Genomic DNA, 19,779 nt, shown 5'->3' with positions numbered 1-19,779 from the left:
AAGGCAATTTGGGTACAAATGTACAATTTTACATAAACCTAATAAACATTAAGGCATTTGGGGCAACAGCATATTATTTTCCAAACAAAACTTACCAAAGGGGATAATGCTCATCTTCACTTTTGCCAAACACAACCTCTCGGAGATGTTCATATGTGACCATTCGACCTCCAGAATACACTGGGTAAAAAAAGATCATTAAAAAGGTAACTTTGGCTATATGTATCTATATGCTTATGTATGTATAAAATAAGAGGACATTCCGACATGGCCTAGTCAATCTCTCTAGCTGTGTCTTTGTCTCTTGAGGCCGGTGCTTCTGACACGTGGGCTTCTTGATGCTTCTCCAAATGGGGCATGCTCTTTTCAGACTCTGTCCTTCCCACACACTGTCTGATCTTTCTAGAATGAATTCTCCCTTCTCTGCTTTACTAACATCTCCTTGTCTTTCAGGACTCAACTCAAAAACATGTTTTTCAGAAACTGCTCTCTGACCTTTTTATCATATTGATTAGAAATTAACTCTCCTTGCTTATCTTTCCATCAGACCATGAGCTTCTCCAGGCAGGCTCTGTGTGTTTGTTTTTACTTACCCCAGATGCCCTAGTACATACCTTGGTACGCAGCAGGCATTTTCATTAAATAAAGATACATAATTTCATTGGAGAATTTATTGTAATTTTTCAGCTAAGTATCAAACGTATGAAATGAATCTTAGCTGTAAAACAACACAATGAACAACAAACTACAAATGAAAAGAAATGAAACTCAAAACAATAATGGGATGCAAAGGAGAAAATATTTTTAAAAGGATGGAAAACAAAATAATTAAAATCAACACATGGTATTTGTATAGAGAGCTTTTCTTGATGTTTTAGAAAGTTGATGAAATATTTTAAGATACTCAAAAATATACAACTTGCAAAACCAGTAACAGTCTCTGCACACAATTCTAGATAGTTTTTGATGATACACCCTAACTTACTCATATGGAGAACTGAATCTTTAAAAATATTAAGCCAGCAAATTTTAGAAATTAGAACTGAGCACTCTTCTGATCAAGGATCCTTTCATGCTTCAGGAAACATTATGAGGAGAAAAATGCCAAACCTATCCTACCTCCTTTGAAGCCAACTTTATATTCTCCTGTACACAAGCTAAAAAATCACGTCCTCCTCTTCTGAGTGCCACTGTGAAAGCAGAGCAGAAAAATGTTCTAACTGGCATAGTTGCAACCATCTTCCTTTAAGGGTGACTAAGGCCCACATAGCTAGTTATGTAGCCTTGGAACTGGGGCAAAAATCACCTGTGTTGCATTTACACTATAGCCAGTGTTGGATTAGGCAGTGAACTCTGTTCTCTTTCAGAGTAGCCTGGTCTTAGATTATGAGATGGGGACTCATGAGATTTGGCACTGTAATAAATATATGTTAATTTTCAAAAAATATGAAAAATTTAAATTCTGTGTTTAAAGTTCTTAAGTGAAGAAAAATGATATCAGCTATTCACTTTTTCTTTCTTAAACCTATACAAATTTTTATTAAGAAAATTTTCAAACATTGAAAAGTAAATAATATATAACTCCCTCTATCTCTACCATTGAGATTTATCAACTGCTAACATTTTTGCCATATTTCCTTAATTTTCTAACTTTTTAAATTTATTTTGTATTTTTTATTTTTTTGAGACAGAGTTTCACTCTTGTCACCCAGGTTGGAGTGCAATGGCATGATCTTGGCTCACTGCAACCTCTGCCTCCTGGGTTCAAGCGATTTTCCTGCCTTAGCCTCTTGAGTAGCTGGGATTACAGGAATGCGCCACCAGGCCTGGCTAATTTTTGTATTTTTAGTAGAGACAGGGTTTCACCATGTTGGCCAGGCTAGTCTCGAACTCCTGACCTCAGGTGCCTCCCAAAGTGCTGGATTATAGGCGTGAGCCACAGCACCCGGCCCAATTAAATTTTTTTAGAGATGGGGTCTTGTTTTGTTACCCAGGCTGGAGAGCAGTGGCAGGATCAAAGCTCACTGCCACCTTGAATTCCTGGATTCAAGCTGTTTTCACACCTCAGCCTCCCGAGTAGTGGGGACTACAGTCATGTGCCACCATGCCTGGCTAATTTTATTACTCTTTGTAGATACAGGGTCTTGCCATCTTGCTCAGGCTGGTCTCGAATTCCTGGGCTCAAGCAATTATCCCGCCTCGGCTTTCCAAACTGCTGGGATTATAGGCATAAGCCACCATACCTGGCTTGCTTCATTGTTTTTTGCTTAATTAAATATTTTAAAGTGGTTTACAGACTTCATGACAGTTCATCCCTAAATACGTGAGTATGCGTTTCTAAAAATTTAGGACAGTAACTTCTTAATAATAATCAGTGGTTAATATTTTTCTTCTTAAGAGACTATATGTGTTCTGGCTGGGCACGGTGGCTCACGCCTGTAATCCTAGCACTTTGGGAGGCCAAGGCAGATGGATCACCTGAGGTCAGGAGTTTGGGACCAACCTGATCAATATGGTGAAACCCCGTCTCTACTAAAAATACAAAAATTTCACAAGGTCAAGAGTTCGAGACTAGTCTGATCAACATGGTGAAACCCTATCTCTACTAAAAATACAAAAATTAGCCAGGTTTGGTGGCGTGTGCCTGTAATCCTAGCTACTCAGGAGGCTGAGGCAGGAGAATCGCTTGAACTTGGGAGACAGAGGTTGCAGTGGGCCAGGGTCACACCACTGTGCTCCAGCCTGGGCAACAGAGCGAGACTCTATAAAAAAAAGAAATTAGCCAGGTGTGGTGGCATGCACCAGTAGTCCCAGTTACTTGGGAGGCTGAGTCAGGAGAATCACTTGAACCCAGGAGGCAGAGGTTGCAGTGAGCTGAGATGGCGCCACTGCACTACAGCCTGGGCAACAGAGTGCGACTCCATCTCAAAAATATATATATATATACCTAAATAATAATAAAAAAAGACTATGTGCTGTATGTGTTCAGTTATTGTAACAGTAGGATAAAAAAACTAGCTTGTTTTTGGACAAACAGAAAAGCACAGGAGACAAACACAGAACTCATAACAAACTTACCAGCTAGAATCAAGATAAATACCTACGTGTCTGTAAATGGCGGGTGTCACTCCTTGCCAAAGCTTTAGAAAGCCTTCCTCTTGAATGATCCCTAGGGCTGTGCGCACCATTCCCCTATAGGGGGCAGATTCTCTTGCACCGTCTCCCAACCGAACAAGAGCTGCTTCTCCTTGCATTTGGAGTCGAGTTTTTGTGAGATCCAGGGGAAAGGTTGCTAACAAAAACAGAAATGCAGGGAAAAACCCACAACATTCAGAGAAACAAACAAAAATCTAAAATCATAGGAGTAATATTTTCCCAAGACTGGTTGTTCTCAAATTTTAGAATATATCAGAATCAGCTAGGGAGATTTCAAAAATTAGAAATTTCCTAGCCCCGTGCACATGGATTCTAATTCAGTAGGTTGGAGAGGGTTTAGAAACTTGATTCTCAAACAGTCCCAAATTTAAGAATCACTACGCAAGAGCATCCCGGATCACTAGCAAAAAAAAAAAAAAAAAAAAAAAAAATTAAAATAAAAATTAAAATGACAAGCCTTGGGTTCTTTCTATTCAGAAATTTAACTTTAATATCTGTTAGTCATTAATTTTTGCTTTTCAATGGGAAATAATTTAAAGTATCCATATTGTATGCCATCCTCTTGACTGCAGCCATGATTATTTGAGATCTAATGTAACATTAGAATACTGCACTATATATTCTTATGTACTATAATAAATGCTAGATGAAGCTGAATTCTATAATTTCATGGGTGATGTTCACATGCAGATGAATGACTGACATAATGTTTGAGATACAGAAGATGTAATGGAGTTTATAATGTTGTCTTTTATATGCAAGGGTCATAAGCTCAATATCCTTTCAATTAAAGCATATATGGAATTATTTTTCCAGCACTAAATTATATGCATGGCCTACTCATGGCCTCCTTACAAGTACTAACTGTATTTTGGAAAAATTTTTTGGTTTTAAGTTTTAAATTAGATACAGACCTTTTACCTTAATACAGTTAAGCTAAACGGCCTACATAAGGAAGATAAAGCTCATAACTTTATACAGAAAATGTCCTGAATAATTAAAATAACATTCAGACAAGTTCATGAACATTACTTACATTATATAAGACTTTTCAATGACCATCACCTGACACAAAACCTTAGTATACCTTTTCCAAGAGAAAACAATGTGGGGAAGGGAAGTGAATATTAAATCTTACCACTGGTTTTTGGAAAAGTTAGTATCTTGCTGACAGTTTCCCTAGAACAGAAGCAGCTTGCATAGACTTCAAACAATGTTTCATTGACATATGAAACCTGAAAAATCTTAATAGATTTCTCCATATTACACAGATTATGTCTTTCAAAATAAGTTTTGTTTTCTTGCTGGTTTCTTAAATGATGCTTTAGGTTCCTGAAGTGGTTTGTACTTAAAACCATCCCACATTTTGATTCCCATCCACTCTCCACACACAATTCTCTCCATGAATTTTTAACGAGGAATAGCCCTGTATAAAAGCCATTGAGTCACAGGGGGACACATCAGTTAAAAATAAAACCTGGAAATATCATTCAGCAATCTGCTTTTAGATCTTTTTAAGCTGATGAATTTTATTTCGGTAAAAACAATGAAAAGTAAAAATTCTCCATCATTTTCGAGAGGAGAGACATTAAAAAATAGAGGGGCTAAAAGGCAAAAATGGAAGAGCACGAAACAACTGATCATGGCTGGCTATGCTAGAATTAAAAAATAAACTCTTAAAATAGGACCAACTAACATTTACAAATGATAACGCATCAGAACTGTTCTTTTTATTTTTTTGTAACAGACAAGAAAATGTAACGGTAATCTTAAAATACACAGTTAAGGTTTCACAGGAAACACATGAGTATACTACTCACAAAATCCTTGGAATAAACGCTACTTGCTCATTCAAGGGCATCATCATTCCACTCTAGATGGCCCCTTAAAGTTTTTTCTTACTCATTTAGGCAGATGTAACTGCTGTTCTATGCTTTTATGACACCTAATAATATCTTCATTATAACAAGTAGCACATTATAATTGTCTTTCTCTGTCTCCCCAGCAGCCTGTAAGAAGGTCAGAACTGGGTCTTTTCAAATATATATCCACAGTCCCTGGTATTGTAGGAATTATACAAATGTCGCAACTAATGGGTGTCCTGCCTTGAGTTTAGCAATCATATATTATTGACTTCTCAGAATCCTGCAAGGTAAACAGTATAGATGAATTACACTCAAAGAGGTCAAGTAACCGGCGGATGCTTAAGTCGATGCTCTGTGAGTGGCAGGTTAATAACGGAAGTCCCACAAGGTAGGTCCACAACTTGGACCCACAAGATAATGACAGTGTGGCCGTGTAAGACTATAAACCACAGAGATTATCTCAGTAAGGATGGAAAACAGATTACGTTTTTAAAAAGGTCATCCTCATGAAAAGGAAAATGATTCCTACAGAGGAATGACAGCTCGCGAAGCTTCTTAAAGTACAACATTCAAGCACCACAGCACATGCCTAAGGGAAGCATTAGAAGAAATTAGAAGGAAAAGGCCGTGGACACCTCAATCCCTCCTCCTCCCACCGCGGGCCTGGCCTCCACCGCCACCTCTGCCAGGCGGGCGTGGAAGGGGCGACCTCTCCGATGCGCACTGCCGGGCGCGAAGCCGCCCGCGCTCCCTCCCCCAGCGCGGCGCGTGCCACTGGCCCGGGAGGCCCAGGCGTAGGCAGCCGGGTACCTAGCTCGGCCACGGTAGCTGCGCAGCCGGACAGTAGGAACTTGCTCGCTCGGGGCCATCTCTGGGTCAGCGGCAAAAGCCTCTCCTCCTCCTCCGGGACGGACATTCAGCAGCAGGGCAAGACGATAACGCACCCCTTCTCGCCGCTGCGCTGCACCGCGCCGCGGCGGCCGCTTCCCTGCCAGGGCGGCCCCTTTTCAACCGGCGAGTGGCCGGCTGAGGACCATTTCCCTCGTTCGGCTCGGCCGGGCGGACCCGCAACCTTCCTAGCAGTCCCAGGCTGGAGTGGTTCAGCTGCCCTCTACACCCCAGAATAGAAAAACACAGCTGAGCCCAGGAGATTACTGGGCAATGTAGTCCGCCGGGCTCCGCTACGTCTCTGATTGGCCGGCCGCGGGGCCCGTTGCGGCTCCGCCCCTGGTCTCCATGGCAACGCGGCTGGTTCTAGCCCGTCAGTGCTAGCCCGGCCCTGCCCCTCCCTGCATTTTTTCCGCGCTGGCTGAGATTCAAAGAGAAGTGGAGGTGGGAGGGAGCGACAATGCAAAAATCACATAAAAATTGGGACAGAGGAAGGAAGCTACAGTTACGAAGGAGAGCTGCAAAAGTTGCAGTAGAAAGGTTCGGAGTCCCGACAGGTTCCGTAGCCCACAGAAAAGAAGCAAGGGACGGCAGGACTGTTTCACACTTTTCTGCTTCTGGAAGGTGCTGGACAAAAACATGGAACTAATTTCCCCAACAGTGATTATAATCCTGGGTTGCCTTGCTCTGTTCTTACTCCTTCAGCGGAAGAATTTGCGTAGACCCCCGTGCATCAAGGGCTGGATTCCTTGGATTGGAGTTGGATTTGAGTTTGGGAAAGCCCCTCTAGAATTTATAGAGAAAGCAAGAATCAAGGTATGTGGTCTTGGCAGGCGGGCTCTCCAGAGGAGACAATGCTTTCTTTTTTAAATTTTCTTTGATTGGCTCTTAAGTGCGGTGCTAGAACACGGGGAACATACCTGCTTGCCTCAACTAAAGGATCTAGTCATTTCTGAATTCCTCTACTAACAATTAACAACAATATCCTGTGCAAAATTTTGCGAAAGAAATGAAATACAATCGCAGCGTGCATCTACATTTTTGGAAGTAGAAATTAACTTTTCGTATTTTTACCTCATCGAAGTTAAGTTCCAAATGTGTATGTATTAAGTAAATGTTTGCAGTAATTGGGAAAGATAAAGTGTAATCCAATTTAAGTTTGTGAAAATGAATAATTCGTATCCAAATCGGAGTTAACACCAAAGTGTTGTACAAATTGCTTGCACATTTGGTCCGTACAAAATAAACAGGCTCTGTATTTTTAGCTGACGTTGTTATTTGATGATGATGTACTCCATTTTCACTACGGCCTGAGGAGACTAGTAATCCTCCTTGTAGTAGAAGTTTTTGTCTTGAAAGTATCTTTTAAATGTCTGAGCACTTTAAGGAACAGACCTTTATTAATGTCTTTTAAGTTTTATTCAATTTCCAGTCACAAAGATTTTATGGTATTTGTCTAATAAATTTGTATGAAATTATCATTATTCTTATGAATTATAATACTTTCTGTGGTGACCCATTTTCTATCTGGTTAGCCCAATTTGTAGAATGAATTTATACGTAGTAGCATTATTTTACCACTGATCATTTACCTTCAAAATCTCAGAAATTCCAATTTAGTAAAAAACATATAGAAAATTAAAGAGAACTAAGATGAAAATAAAAATAACCCAGAATATCACACCAGATATACTGTAAAAATTTAGTGTATTTATATTATTTTGGTCTTTTTCCTGTGTATTTACAACTATTTAATGAACAACAATGGAATAATAGTGTAATACTCTTTTATGTGCTTTTGACTTTAACATATAATGTGAATAACTTTCCTTTACCATGAAATACTTTGAATCTTCCTTTTATGGCTATATTTTGTCATAGGAGGATACAATAGTTTACTTGAATCTCAATAGTTGGGTTTATAGGTTGCTGCCAACCTTTTTTCTTTCTTTCAACCAATGCTTCAGTGAACATTCTTGCGTGTGTGTGTGCATGTATTGATTGTGTGGTTGTACATTTTGCAGTTATCTGATTGTTTACTCAGAATAAATTCCTAGGAGTAGAATTGCTGAGTCAAAGGACATGCACACTTAAATTGTTTATATGAATGTGTTACCTTTGGAAAAAGATGTACGAATATGCAATTTTTATTTTCCATCGACTATATGCAATTGCCTAACTTCTCAAATCCTGGGCCACACTGAATACCATAATTCTTTGCAATTTTTGCTAGTCTGATAGATGAAAAATTATATCTCCTAAAGAAATACTCCTTTGTCTCCCACAGCCTTCCTTATGCATATGATCTTGATAATTTTTAAGGAACTGTTTTTTTACAAGCTTGTGTCAGAAGGCTAAATATTTGTGAGGTCTCTGTTGCTTTCCTGACTAAACAAAACAAGTTATTGCTGGACTCCGTGGTTCACACCTGTAATCCCTACACTTTGGGAGGCAGGGGTGGGAGGATTGCTTGAGGCCAGGAATTTAAGACCAGCCCTGGAGATATAGCAAGACCTCATCTCTACAAAACCTAAATAGAAAAATAAAAAATTTAATCTGGTCCAGTGGCACATGCCTGTAGACCCAGCTCCTTGGGAGGCTGAGGCGGGAGGATTGCTTGAGCTCAGGAGTTCCAGATTCCGGTAAGCTATGATTGAGCCACTGCACTCCAGCCTGGGCAACAGAGCGAGACCTTGTCTCTTAAAAAAAAAATAAAGAATATGACTGCATTATTTGATGTTTTACTACTAAAAGCTTTTAAGGTTCACTCTTGCCTCTTCTTGTACCCTTAATCTGGGCAGTATGATAAAAAAAAAAGCCAGGGTGCTCCCACCTTTGGTGCCAGGCGAGATTCAAATCACACAAACCCCAACCTTCATGCAGGAAGGCTCACACCAGCCTACCCCCTAACCACAGTAAAACCCTAAGACCTGTCTCTTTTCACTGTTTTCTCAAGTCATTTTCAGATCAGCTTGAGAGGACTGCCCTTCTTTCCCCAGAGAAGTCTCATTGTGTATGAAGTAAACCTCTTCATACCCTCTCGGGGGGTGTGTGGGTGTGTGTGTGTGTGTGTGTGTGTGTAAATGTAGTCATTGTCTTAACATCCAAACCAGATCTTGGGCGGGGGTCCATTCTGAGTTTCCGCAGTGGCTGCAACAGGTACTCAGTAGACTTGATGCGAAATCGCATCTAAATGACAACTGCATGAGACACTACTTATGGCGTATTGAACCTTCAAGAAAAAACTTCTAAAACTCCATCATTAGCTAACACTCTCAGCTTCTCATGCTCCTCTAGAAGACTGAGAAGAGACAACTTCGGTGACCACAAAAAAATCTTCCCATTATTTTATTTAATCTTTGAATAGATCATGCATTTATACGGTTCAAAAAATTGTAAATATAAAAACTACAGGAAAAGTCCCTTCAACCTCTTTTTCCCTTCCACCCAGTTCTCACTCCTCACTCCCAACCTTGGCAACTGTAATTCATTTCTTATATATTGTTTCATAGTTTCTTTAACTGTATACAAGCAAATAGAATTATAGATTTTTATTTTCCACCTTATAAGCAAAATGTGTCATATTATTCACACTGTTCCTTTGTCAATAGGGATTTACATATTACTACCGTATAGAACTCCTAGTTCTTTTCTTTGAAGATGCATGGATATGGCTACATTTATTTAATAAGTTTCCTCATTGATAGACATGTGGTAGTCAGATTTCTAAGATAACCTGCAATGATCTTGCAACGATTCCCTTGTGTGATCACCTCCTTTTGAGTGTCAACAAAACCTAGTGACTCACCTCTAATGAACAGAATATGGCACAAGTGATCTGATGTTACTTCTGTGATTAGGCTTTCATCTTGATAGCAGACTCAATTGCCTTCCTAGTTTGCACTCTTTGATGATGAGAGCTGTCGTTAGAGAGAGGCCTACAAGGCAAAAAATAGAGGGAGGCCCTGGCCAACCCCAGTAAAAACCAAAGGTCTTCAATCCAATAGCCTGTGAAAAACTAAATTCTGCCACCAACCGTGTCAGCTTGATAGTGAATACTACTACCCGAGTTGAGCCTTGAGATGGCTAGAACCCAATCTTTAGTTACGAAATTCTATTACAACAGAAAAACCCATATTGGAAACCTGATACTTTGTACTTTATAATTGAGACAGAGGATTTTGTTTATGCTTCAAACTGCCTGGTTATATCACTCTTTTGTTTATTAGAATTTACCATTTTTTAAGCATGAGACATTGATAAAATTTCTGGCACTCTAAGAGAGTTATTTTAAACATGTAATAGTATAGACGATCTGCAGCTGTCTACAAGTATCTGTTTATTGACACAATGGAAACATTATTTGTTGTTTTTTTTAACTTTTACCAACTGTTTTAATATACATCAAACAACCTGCATTAATCCTTTTAGTCTTTTTGACCTACCCTGTCTGCATCTTAATCATTTTCTTGTTGTGCCAATACTGTTTGCATAATAGTAGGTTTATAATTTATGTTTTTAAATTTTTTTTATTATTATACTTTAAGTTCTAGGGTACATGTGCACAACGTGCAGGTTTGTTACATATGTATACATGTGCCATGTTGGTGTGCTGCACCCATTAACTCATCATTTATGTTAGGTATATCTCCTAATGCTATCACTCCCCCCCTCCCCCCACCCAACAACAGGCCCCGGTGTGTGATGTTCCCCTTCCCATGTCCAAGTGTTCTCATTGTTCAATTCCCACCTATGAGTGAGAACATGCGGTGTTTGGTTTTTTGTCCTTGCGATAGTTTGCTGAGAATGATGGTTTCCAGCTTCATCCATGTCCCTACAAAGGACATGAACTCATCCTTTTTTATGGCTGCATAGTATTCCATGGTGTATATGTGCCACATTTTCTTAATCCAGTCTATCATTGTTGGGCATTTGGGTTGGTTCCAAGTCTTTGCTATTGTGAACAGTGCCACAGTAAACATACGTGTGCATGTGTCTTTATAGCAGCATGATTTATAATCCTTTGGGTATATACCCAGTAATGGGATGGCTGGGTCAAATGGTATTTCTAGTTCTAGATCCTTGAGGAATCGCCACACTGTCTTCCACAATGGTTGAACTAGTTTACAGTCCCACCAACAGTGTAAAAGTGTTCCTATTTCTCCACATCCTCTCCAGCACCTGTTGTTTCCTGACTTTATAATGATCACCATTGTAACTGGTGTGAGATGGTATCTCACTGTGGTTTTGATTTGCATTTCTCTGATGGCCAGTGATACAGAATGGGAAAAAATTTTTGCAATCTAGTCATCTGACAATGGGCTAATATCCAGAATCTACAAAGAACTCAAAAAAATTTACAAGAAAAAAACAACCCCATCAAAAAGTGGACAAAGTATATGAACAGATACTTCTCAAAAGAAGACATTTATGCAACCAACAGACACATGAAAAAATGCTCATCATCACTGGAAACATTATTTGAAAACACAGTGTCCCAGAGTGTACTAGGCTGAAGTTCGGTATTTTGCAAAAATATTCAATAAATAGTTTAAGTAGATTGTTGGAAAAATATTTGCTCAATAAAGCATCATTATTTTTCAGGTTCTAATGAGGGAAATGGTGTTTACCTCCCACCAACAGGTGTAGAATGTGAAATTCTGAAAATGTGGGCATAGGATCTAAATGTCAAGCAGCCCCCAAAAAGACAAAGTTCCCTACATTAAAATAGGTAAATTAGACAACTTCTGCAGTTTGTCTACTTAAACAGCTCTTGGGAAGGGCACCTCCTTTAAGCCACTCTAAGCGATATTTGAAGTCTTACCTGTAGTCATCTATGTTGAGTTAAAATCTACTTTCTCTTACATTATTAAAGTTGCACCAACTTTGTTTTGGTTAGTGTTTGGATGATACATATTTTTCTATCCCTTTCAATTTTTCTGAGTCTTTATATTTTAACCCAGTCTCTTGAAAAATAAAAGATAGATTGAACCAAATGAAAATAAAAATACAACATATCATAATTTCTGTCACTATGTGCTTATATTAGAAAAGAAAAATCTGAAATTGATAAACTTTCAAGAATCATCTCCTTCTAAAAACAGAGTAAAATAAGCCCAAATAAAGCAGAAGGAAGGAAATAGTAAAGAACAGAAATCAATGAAGTTGAAAATTAAAAAAAAAAAAATAAGGAAAATCAATGAAAGAAAGAACTGGTCTTTTTAACACTGCCAGACTTCATGCAAGACTGATAGAGAAAACACCAATGACCAATGTTTGAATGAAACAGGGAATATCACTGCAGACATTAAAAGGGATGATAAGAAAATACTATGAGTAACTCTACAAACATAAATTTAACAAGTTACATAAAATGGATCAATTCCTAGAAAAACATATTCTAGCGAAACTATCCAATATACAGTACATAATTTTAATAGCCCTACACTATTAAGGAAATTGAGTTTGTATTTTGATAACCTCCCAGAAAGAATTCTCTATGCCCAGATTGTGTCATTGGAAAACTATACCAAATGTTTAAAAAAGAATTAACTATGAGTTCCATTTCTTCCAGAAAGTAGAAGACAAAGGAACATTTCCCAGTCTATTTTATGAAGCTGGTATTACCTTGATATCAAACCACAGATAGTACAGAAAAAAACTACAGACAAATATTACTTATGACAAATATTACTACAGACAAATATTACTTTGTTATTTCTGCATCTATTAATAGATGCAGAAATAACAAAATATCAGCAAATAAAATTTATCAGTATATGAAAAGAATTACCAAGTGAAGTCTGTCAATCCACACAGGCTGCTGTATTAACAAGCTAAAGAAGAAAAAGCACATAATTGACACAGAAAAAGCATTTGACAAAATTCGATATCCATTCCTGATATCCATTCATGATATCAGGATTCATGATAGAGGGAAATTTCCTAACTCGATAAAGGACATCTACAAAAATCCTATAGTTAACAGGACATTTAAATGATGAAAGACTAAATACTTCCCCATGTGATTGGGAACAAAGCAAAGATCTCTGTTGTCACAACTGTTTTTCAGCATACTGCTGGAAATTTTAGCCTGTGCAATAAAGTAAGAAAAGACAAGAAAATACATATAGATTTGAAAATAAGAAATAAAACTGTCTTAATTTGCAGATTACATGATTGTCGATGTAGAAAATCCCAAGGAGTCTACAACAACCTCTGGAATAAATACAAGGTATACATAAAAATATCAATTGTTTGGTTACATACTAACAATGAACATGTGGAAACCATAATTAAAAATACATTACCATTTATAATAACTCAAGAAATATTTAGTTATAAATGTAACAAAATGTTTAGAACTTGTATGCTAAAATCCACAAAACATTGATGAAAAAAATCAAAGGTCTTAAGGGAGAGACATACTGTGTTCCTGATTGGAAAAGTCAACATATTAAAAATGTCAGTTTCCTCCAAACTGATATCCAGGTTTGATGCAAATACTGTTCCCAGCAAGATTTGTTGTAGATATAGACAAGGTTATTCTAAAATTTATATGGAAAGACAAACTAAAATACGTAAAAAAATTTTGAAAAAGTAGAATAGAATGAGAGGAATCATTCTACTCAATTTCAAGGCCTATTATTAATCAAGATGATTTAGTACTGGCAGAAGGATAGACACAAAGATCAGTGGAACAAAATAGAGTATCTAGAGATAGATCCACACAAATATGCCAACTGATTTTTGGCAAAGGTGCAAAAACAATGAAATAAAGATGGCCTTTTTAAACAAATGGTGATGGAGCAATTTGATAGCATAAGCCAAAACAAACAAAACAACAACAAAGAACCACCCCCAACACACACAAAACATGAATTTCTACCTAATTCCTGTATCTGATATAAAATTAACTCAAAATAGATAACAGACTTAAATGTAAAACATAAAGATATAAAACCTGTAGAAAGAAATATAGAAGAATATCTTCCTAATTTGGGATAGAAAATAGCTCTTAGACTTGACACCAAAAAGACAGTTCATAAAAGGAAAAACTGATAAATAGAACCTCATCAAAATTAAAAGCATCTGCTCTGTAAAAGAGCTCATTAAAAAGATTTAAAGAAAAGCTACACACTGGGATAAAATATTTGCAAACCACATGTCCAACAAAGGACTGGTATCTAGAATATATAAAGAACTCTCAACACTCAACAGTATAATACAAAATCCAGTTCGAAAATGGGCAGATGACATAAACAAAATGTATCAATGAAGAGAATATTCAGATGGCAAATTAGCACACGAAAAGATGTTCAACATCAATAGTCATTAGAGATATGCAAATTAAAATCATGAGATACTACTACACATCTATCAGAATGGCAAAGATAAAAATAGCAACAACACCAAATATTGGTGAGGATACAGAGAAACTGGATTACTTATACATATGGTGGAAATACCAAATGGTACAGCCACTCCAGAAAACACTTTCCCAGTTTCTTAAACATCTAAACATGCAGCAACCGTATGACCTGGCAATTGCACTTCTAGGAATTTATCACAGAGAAACTTAATGTTTACATAAAAACCCAGATACAGATGTTTATGGAAGCACTATTTGTGATAGCCCTAAACTGAAAAGAATCTCACTGTCTTTCAACCTTATTTATTTTTATTGTTTTTATTTTTAGAGACAGTCTTGCTGTGTTGCCCTGGCCAGAGTGCAGTGGTGCAAATCATAGCTCACTGCAACCTCAAAAACTCCTGGGCTCAAGTGATACTCCTGCCTCAGACCCCCAAAGCAGTGGGATTATAGGCATGTCTAGCCCAGCCTTCATAATGTTTAAATAAACTGTCGTACATTCATACAGTGGAATACTACTCAGAAATATAAAGGAATGAATGATTGATACACACAATTTGGATGAACATTCAGAGAATTACACTGAATGAAAAGCCAGTCCCCCCAAAATTGTATACTAAATGCTTCTGTTTATATGACATAATGAAATTCAAAGTTATAGAAGTGGAGAACAGATTAGTGGTTGCCAAGGATTAATGAGAAGGTAGGAATGAGAGAAACAGTGGGGGGTGGCTATGAAAGGGCATCATTTAAGATCTTTGTGGTGATGGAAACATTCTGTACCTTGACTGTATCAATGTCAATAACTTGCTTGTGATACTGTACTATAGTTTTGCAAGATGTTAATACTGGGAAAACAGAGTAATGGATACGTAGGCTCTTTCTGTAACATTTCTTACAACTGCATGATAATCTACAATTATCTCTAAATAAAAAGTTTAATTAAAAAAAATACAAGCACCACTTCTACAACATACCGTGTGCACCTGCCTTTACTTCGTAACACTGAGGCTGCTGACATTGCATACAAAAAAAGAACAAAAGGAAAGCAAGTAAAACAAACACAACAACAAAACCCTGTTACATAATTTCTAACACTGTGCATGACCATCTTTCACTCTGCAGTTATATTGCAGTTACTTTAAATGCCTCACATCAACAATTATCTCAACTGCTGATTCAATGTATTTGAATGTGGTTAGTCTATACTTGTGGCCAGGTGCTTATAGATGTTACAAAAAGCTACCTACTAATGGGAAGTTAAGAATTCTCATTTGAACAAAACTTTAACAATGAAAATGAGTCATATTCTAAGTACTGGTTAACAAACAGTTACAGATAGGAATGTTAGAAAGCAGTGTAGGTGTCTGGATCACTAATGTACAAAAATGGGACTTCATTTTCTGTTGGCTTAATGATTTTTGGACCTGCAAGTTGCCCAGTAGCACCCAACACTGTGTTGCAGAAGTAATCATGTGCCATCTCTTGGGAGGTATAGAAATGACTAATACTGAAGTAGTGATGAGCATAAATTATGCCTTGAGATATGTATAATGCTATAATGGAATATGAAAGTATGGTGATTTCTTTTGATTGTTGCCCACATTCATAATTGAAGAAACTGCTAAATTATACTTAGACACCAATAAAAATGATGACTTTTTTTTTCCCAACAAGGTCATAGACCCCTGCTATCAAACCCTGTGCTACAGTATGCTCACAGGTTGCTAAGAGTGATCTGATAAAGAGGGGAAAATTAATGATGTAGGAGAGAGAGTCATAAATGTAGAAGAGAGAAGGCAAGAGTGTAGGATCCATAACACAAATGGAGAAGTGTTGACATTTCACAAGGGCAGGAACCTCCATCTGTGTTAAGAAGAGGGAACACATGGAGAATGGGTGCAAATGTATATACCTTGCAGGATTTAGTAGCGAGAAACTGAGACTGCTACTTGATTGCTCCATTTTTCCAGTGAGTTACAAGGCAGGGACACTATGTCAGAGTGGAGAGGTTGGGCAGGTTGTACAGGTGAAATAGTCATTTTGAAAACTAGGAAAGTGAACAGATTAGAAAAGTGTATAGGATTGCAAGACATTGTTGAATAACCATGGATTTCCCATAAACCAGTTGGCAATTTTGAACCTTTTTGTTGAACAATATTCAGCTATAGGTCGCTTATAAGTCTACTAATATCTTGAAAACAATGTTTAAATGTCACAATGTTGATATAATTTGTAATTATTTATAATTATTATTTTCTACTTATTTCATACTACAAGAAAGGAAGCTACAAATAGGCCATAAAATGATCAAAGGGAACATTACTAGGACAGAACAAATTAAAACGTATATAATTCAGATCTGGCTGAAACAATCAAAATTTATAACTAATTACCAAATATAATCATAATAATTTTTCTTTTGACTATAACTTCAGCATTAGGATTCTTGAGGAGAATGTTCTTAAACATGGCTTAGGAATGCTTACTAATATAATCTGTGTTTGTTTTATTTCAGTATGGACCGATATTTACAGTCTTTGCTATGGGAAACCGAATGACCTTTGTTACTGAAGAAGAAGGAATTAATGTGTTTCTAAAATCCAAAAAAGTAGACTTTGAACTAGCAGTGCAAAATATCGTTTATTGTACAGGTAAAGAATATTTTCAGATAGTCCATTCGAAATCCAACATTGGAATCCAGGAGTAGTTTTAGGTAAAAATTACATCCTCATTCCTCTATCAAGAATGATGAGGGTCCATTATTTTATTCTTGAGGTATGGGTAGAAGAGGAAAGAGTTATGGGTAGAATAGTTTGGCCATTGAAATGCAAATGAATGGCAACCTAATGCATTTAGATTTTAATTAGACACGTGAAAGTGATAAGGTTACCTCATTGATGTTTTCTTTAGAGAATATTTGGAATCTGTATCATGTTACAGCTTCCAAGATGTCACTAACTCTGTTCCACTGCTGTGTATACAATGTTCTACAGGGTACAGCTCTTGGACTGGTTACATGTTACTCAGTCCCTGAAACTAGAATTCCATGGCTTAGTAAATCCTTTACAGTGGCATTTCCTGAAAATTTTATAGGGCTGTTATTGTAAGTGGGAGCTTGACTTGCCCTTTCACAAATCCTCCATCTTTAGAGACTACCAGATTGTATAGTCAGCATGCTTCCAGTATGGCTGTCTGCCTTCATTTCTTCCTAGGCTGCAATTGTGTGTACTGGGGCCATGTGTCCTCCCTGCAACGCAGAGCTGGTTCAATTTGTGTCTGGTTCTTTTTTGTGCTTTCACAATGTTTTTGCTTGCTTCTATTCTCTGTGGCTTCTTTCTCTCTGTTTCTCTTTTTTCTTCTTTGGTTCCTTTTCATGTAAACTTTTGTGCATTTCTTGCCATTAAGACAAGAAAGTTTGTTTTAAAAGCCAGCAGTAATCAATAGAATTATATATATTTTTTCTTCTTGTATGCGTGATCATCACAACCTGTTGGTGAAATTCTTTGATTATTTAGTGCTTCTTGATACTTGGACTATGGAATTTTAGATCAAATAATATAAATATTTTGAAGGCCTTTGATCTGTAGAATCACATATCCCTTCAGAAAAATTTACTGAGTTACCTATCAGAGGTGTATGGAAATGATTGAGTTTTTTTCACCTGAGCCTCCTCTGGGGACTTTCATGTTTAAATATTTCGTTGAACAGATGAAAAATATTAATATTTATTCTTGAGTCAGCTTCCCATCCCTCCCATATAGTGATGTATGCTACTATACATAGACAAGATGTATAGTAGCATACTATACATACCAGTATAGTGTATGTATAGTAGCATAGTATACATACTATACTGGTATGGTAACATAGAGAAGATGTATGCTCAGGAAATCTAAAAGTGTTTTTAGATTTCATTAACTTACACAAAATGTGTCTTACACGTAATAGGACGATGAAATACAAAATTAAAACTTATTCTTTGAAAAAGTTACTTCAATAAAATGACAACAATGGACACAGGGGACTACTAGAGGGAGCGGGGTGGGCGGCGGGGGGGTAAAGGTTGAAAAACTAACTATTGAGTACTGTGCTCATTACCTGAATGATGGGATTAATCATGCCCCAAACCTCAGCATAACACAATATACTCCTATAACAAACCTGCACATGTAACCTTTGAATCTAAAATAAAATTCAAAATTTTTTTAAAACAGAAAAAGTTACTTCAAGGTCAATAAAACAAGATAAAATAAAAATATAAAGAAATGAGTAAAAAATAAACCACAATTTCTAATTAGGAATGTGTGTTGTAGAAGGAGCATGAATACTAACATAAAGAAAATAGTGGGCTCAAAGCTATTCATGGGGTTAGGAAAGGCCTCCTGGTGGAAGTAGTGTTCAAGAAGACACTTGAAGGACAAATAGAAATTTGCAGGAGAAGTTTGAGGCTCATAGGTATAACTGTGTGGGATTGGGTGGGAGTAAATATGGGTATAATAAAGGAGAGAACATTCTGAGCAGACAGAACAGCCTCTGAAATGCTGGGATATGTAAAATACGTGTTTTTAATGTATCTGGACTGTAGATTTGGAGGGAGAAGGGCTGAAAATACCAGCTCTCTTAATCACCCATTTATAGATTATCCCTTAAAGTGAATAGATTTCCATTATCTCACAGAATACGTTGAATCTTTTTTGTTTGTTTGTTTGTTTTGAGATAAAGTCTCTCTCCGTCGCCCAGGCTGGAGTGCAGTGGTGTGATATTGGCTCACTGCAACTCCACCTCCTGGGTTCAAGCGATTCTTCTGCCTCAGCCTCCCCAGTAGCTGGGATTACAGGTGCCCACCACAGCCAGCTAATTTTCCTATTTTTAGTAGAGACGGGGTTTCACCATGTTGGTCAGGCTGGTCTGGAACTCCTGACCTCAAGTGATCCACCTGCCTTGGCCTCCCAAAGTGCTGGGATTACAGTTATGAGCCACCACACTCGGCCGAGAATAGGTTGAATCTTTATCTACTTTTATTTATGGGAGGTGACCTTATGTGCTGGGAGGACTTTGGCTGTAGTTCCTGCTGACCAAATAATAGTAGATGTATATTGACTGTGTGTTTCAAGGAGTTGTTGCTTATTTTGAAAATAGTTTTCTTTGTTCATAGCATCAATTCCAAAGAATGTCTTTTTAGCACTGCATGAAAAACTCTATATTATGTTGAAAGGGAAAATGGGGACTGTCAATCTCCATCAATTTACTGGGCAACTGACTGAAGAATTACATGAACAACTGGAGAACTTAGGCACTCATGGGACAATGGACCTGAACAACTTAGTAAGGTAAATAGATGCATTAGTATGATTTAATCTTGCTTTTTGTTTCAAATAAAAAAATTGAAACCTATACATTGGACTTCAAACATTGTCAGGTTGATTAATGAAATCTACCTAACTAGGCTATTAAGAGATAATCTTTTAAATTATTTTTTTTGAGACGGAGTCTCGC

General features: G+C 37.3%; 2 protein-coding genes across 11 annotated transcripts in view; one reads left to right on the top strand and one right to left on the bottom strand.

Annotated features, from left to right (window-relative positions):
• SLC25A27 (solute carrier family 25 member 27) overlaps window positions 1-6,212 on the bottom strand; it is a 28,652-nt gene extending 22,440 nt beyond the window's left edge. For 2 of the 4 annotated variants that reach the window (XM_054493605.2, XM_054493607.2), the window contains exons 1-3: window positions 5,832-6,212; window positions 3,101-3,292; window positions 96-180 (exon numbers count right to left, since the gene is read on the bottom strand). In XM_054493605.2, coding sequence (XP_054349580.2) covers window positions 96-180; window positions 3,101-3,292; window positions 5,832-5,937 — 383 coding nt within the window. In that variant the 5' untranslated portion in view covers window positions 5,938-6,212. The remainder of the gene's footprint in view (window positions 1-95; window positions 181-3,100; window positions 3,293-5,831) is intronic. The other 2 variants (XM_063666249.1, XM_054493606.2) reach the window with 1 other exon arrangement.
• A 47-nt stretch (window positions 6,213-6,259) lies between these two features.
• Window positions 6,260-19,779, top strand: part of LOC129039618 (24-hydroxycholesterol 7-alpha-hydroxylase) — a 98,303-nt gene continuing 84,783 nt past the window's right edge. For 2 of the 7 annotated variants that reach the window (XM_054493602.2, XM_054493598.2), the window contains exons 1-3: window positions 6,313-6,725; window positions 16,799-16,934; window positions 19,499-19,613. In XM_054493602.2, the coding sequence (XP_054349577.1) occupies window positions 6,549-6,725; window positions 16,799-16,934; window positions 19,499-19,613 (428 nt within the window). In that variant the 5' untranslated portion in view covers window positions 6,313-6,548. Of the gene's footprint in view, window positions 6,726-13,079; window positions 13,144-16,798; window positions 16,935-19,422; window positions 19,614-19,779 lie in introns of all 7 variants that reach the window. The other 5 variants (XM_054493601.2, XM_054493604.2, XM_054493600.2 and 2 more) reach the window with 5 other exon arrangements.

This window comes from Pongo pygmaeus, chromosome 5 (assembly GCF_028885625.2).
Source record: "Pongo pygmaeus isolate AG05252 chromosome 5, NHGRI_mPonPyg2-v2.0_pri, whole genome shotgun sequence".
Classification (NCBI taxonomy): domain Eukaryota; kingdom Metazoa; phylum Chordata; class Mammalia; order Primates; family Hominidae; genus Pongo; species Pongo pygmaeus.
This window is presented reverse-complemented; position numbering and strand designations above follow the sequence as displayed.